This window comes from Rhea americana, unplaced genomic scaffold, assembly GCF_003343005.1.
Source record: "Rhea americana isolate MKP2758 unplaced genomic scaffold, rheAme1 scaffold_51, whole genome shotgun sequence".
NCBI classification, from domain to species: domain Eukaryota; kingdom Metazoa; phylum Chordata; class Aves; order Rheiformes; family Rheidae; genus Rhea; species Rhea americana.
In genome coordinates, this window is record NW_028186657.1 from 2,747,395 (window position 1) to 2,750,995 (window position 3,601).

Here is a 3,601-nt window from a genome sequence, read left to right on the forward strand (position 1 = left end):
TTTTTTTAGGAAGCCAGGTAGGCAAGAAAAAGATTAAAAGTTAAAAGACATATGCACACACACACGTGTGCATGTGTGTGTCTGTGTGCACATACACACACGTGCACACAGACACACACACACACACACACACACAGACGCACATGAAAGAATGAGCTAGGAAAAACACTGAGTACAGTTTGAGTAGGACTTACTCTTAGCCCCATCAGATAGTACAGCACACTTATGACCACCATAGGCAGCACATAGAAGAGAAAGGAAGTAATCTGGACAATGCAGTTGTAGATCCACATKGGCCTGACTACAGTGCAGGTAGCAGAGCCAGGGACCAGGGTGCCATTTGGGAAATACTGCAACATGATGCCATGGATGCTTGTGTTGGGAAGGGCGAAGAGGACAGAGAAGACCCAGAGCATGACGATAGTCCTTAGCGCACGCTTCCGAGTGCTCTCTAGCTTGGCACGGAAAGGATAGAGGATGGCAACGTATCTCTCCACGCTGACGGTGGTCACGCTGAGGATGGAGGCAAAGCACACCGTCTCAAAGAGTGCCGTCTTGAAATAGCAGCCTATGGGCCCAAACAGAAAGGGGTAGTTGCTCCACATCTCGTAGACTTCCAGTGGCATCCCAAAAAGCAGCACAAGCAAGTCTGAGATAGCAAGGCTGAAGAGGTAGTAGTTGGTAGGGGTCTTCATGTTCCGGTGCTTGATGATTACCAGGCAAACTAGGAAATTTCCTACTACACCAACAACAAAAATCAGAGTATACACCAAAGCCATGGGAAAGAACAGATGGCTCCGTTTGGGCCCACACAGGAAGGCTAAGTAAGCCTCAGTGCTGTTCAAATATCTCCTAAAATGTTCTTGCAGAACAAGATGATTAAACCAAGAGGTATTGCTGATCCAGGCCATTACTGGTTCTGCTGAAATGTTTCACAACTGTCTTCTCTAAGTTCCTCTGTGCTAATTTGTTCACTTTTAGCAGAGAGAGAGAGAGAGAGAGAGAGAGAGAGAGAGTTGTCTTGCCAGTCCTAAACGTACAAAGCCACTGAGAGATGTGAGTGTGTTTGCCTGGCTTCGGTGAAGGTTTCACCGTTGTAACAGCTGCTCCCTAGCGAGGAGTCCCTTAGCCAGAAAGCCCCTCCTTTCACACATATTCATTGGCTAGCTAAGTGCATTACATTATAGGGTAAGAAAAGAGGTTCTAGCTACTTGTCTCAGTTCCCATAGCAGATGCATTTACTGAATCAGAAATGTGGGATTTAGAGAGCTGGGAAGAATCTGAAAYACAGGATGTGAGACTAGCTGCAAGGCAATAGTATTTGTCAGAGGTTGGAAATCCAGACAAAAAAAACCCTCATTCACCAAGCTTTTRCAAAATTCTGTTGATGCTGCATCTAGTTATAAACCAGAGGCGCATGCGCGCGCGCGCACACACACACACAAAAAGAAAAAAAATTCTTTTCACATCTCTCATGATTTTTACTTTCTGTTTTCTCTGGCAGCACGTACTTGGAAATGGAATTTGATCAGGAGAAAGCCAACCTATATCTGTGAAGTGCATCATGTGCAATTAGACAACTATAGGCTTTCAGCCGTTTTTAAACTATGTATTTTCTTTCTCCTGAAACCCAACATAGAATTTTAATTGCACTTATTACTGGTAGCAAGATATTTTTCCTTCCCTTATTTTAAGAAGGAGGATTATGTCAGGGTGCACATGAAATTTGCATTGATGGTTGACAAATTGGGTTGATCAGAGATTTGAGAACTCTGATCTTATATTCTTAGATTGTTTCCTTTCGACAATCTTTTTGAAGCCCATACTATCCCAAAGAGTTATTTAGTACCTGCAGGATTCATTTCAGATACTTCTTTTTAAAATTTTTTATTAATTCGTATAAACTCATTTCTTCCTGAGTGACAACCATTCTGCAAACACACTTTCTGATCCAAAAGCATATCCTGCAAAGACAATTGCTTTGTCACAATAGATCAGATAGCTCTTTATGAATGCTTAACTCCTTACTGAATTTTGCTAAAACAAAAACGCTTCAAAGCACATGGGTGTCATCTTTAGAGATTCAGAAAGTTTAGCTGTTTGGAATTGTAGAAGGGCAAAAGCTGAGAGCGAGCGAGCTTAGGCGATTTTGTCAGCCAGCTGTAGTTTGGCTRCTCAGTAACTCTCACTCGCACTCTCTTTGAGTAGCTACCCTGTTCCCCCTTGAGGCCATGTAAACTTTTTACATCTCCAGCATCCTTTGGCAAGGATATACTATCAATACATGAAGAACTTCCTCCTTCTGTCTGTTTACCCTTTACCCTGAGTCTCCCTGGCTGCTAATCAAGGACTACATATTTTTACCATCCAGGAACAAAAGAAGAGGTTTCTTGGCTGAGCATCTTCTCCAAAATCCTAACAGAAGTGAGTACCAAGTATTTTCAAGGAAGGTGCAAGTCACTCCACTACAGGCAGCTAGACAGTAATCTGATCTCACAGAAAATTTGTTTCTAGTCTTCAAGATTAAAGCTGTCTTAGATCCTGCTTCTTTTACTCCTTCCCTTTCTAATCTCCTCTATTTTAGTAGCAGTCTGATAACCTTTTAAGGAGAGACATAGTTGTAATATGCAGGAGTAACAACAGTAGGTAAAAAGAGCCAAGGGCTGGTCCCACAAAGCCCAAGCGCTTTGAACTGTGGCATATCAGAGGTGTGGAGCTCTGAGGATTTTTTGTTATACTAGTGTTGATTCATTAAAAATGTTAGAGGTATGGAACATACCACAAGAACTACAGGAAAAGACAGAAGTATATCTCTTGTGATAACTTTCAGATCTGCTGAAATTATCTCACATGTAAATCTTGTCCATCAGGAAGACTCTACTGATTTATTTTAGCATTGCGCAGGGACATCATGTTGAGCCGAGTAAAAAGTTTTATTGGATTGGTGAGCTAACAGTGCGCTCCTTTGACTTATTTCTCCCTTTATTAAGGATTCATCTGAAAGAGATTTACTGCATTTTAACAATGTCAGAAGAATTTAAATTTGATTGCAAACTGCTGTTGGCATTACAGGTAGGAACAGGAAAGTTCAGTGGGGTGTCTGRTGGGGGCCAAGCTTAACTGTTTCAGAGCACAGTAGGATGCAAACACTTGTGAAGGATCTGTGCAGGCCCAAATACTTTCTCTAACTCTGCTTAATGTTCATGGTGGTTTTTTTTTTTTTTTTTGCCTTTAATACCTCATTAATATTTACCTCATTATTTCAATTTCTCCTTCTTTTTCCCCTGGTAAATTCCACCACTCTCCACAGCATCATGACTGATGATCTGAAGTAAACACTTCAGAAATAATGACCAGATTGTTTTTCACTTTTGTTCTTATACGTTAACCCCTGTACGGAAATTGATAAGGAAACTTGAAGTCTGCTCACCTTAGACTCAATCCTACTGATAAAAAAAATGAAAATGTATTGTGTCATTTAGTAAAAAAGCCAGCCAAGCTGGTCATGATCTCTGTGAGAGAAAAGCAATGGGCTGTTGAAACACATCAAGTAACCAGCATATGGATGCGCCGAGCTCACCGGCATCCACTCGCCCTTGCT

At 41.5% G+C, this 3,601-nt stretch overlaps 1 protein-coding gene across 1 annotated transcript in view; it reads right to left on the reverse strand.

The window, feature by feature from the left end:
• NMUR2 (neuromedin U receptor 2) overlaps positions 1–911 on the reverse strand; it is a 9,248-nt gene extending 8,337 nt beyond the window's left edge. Inside the window, exon 1 of the mRNA XM_085317841.1 lies at positions 195–911. Coding sequence (XP_085173967.1) covers positions 195–911 — 717 coding nt within the window. The remainder of the gene's footprint in view (positions 1–194) is intronic.
• Between the last annotated feature and the right edge of the window lie 2,690 nt (positions 912–3,601).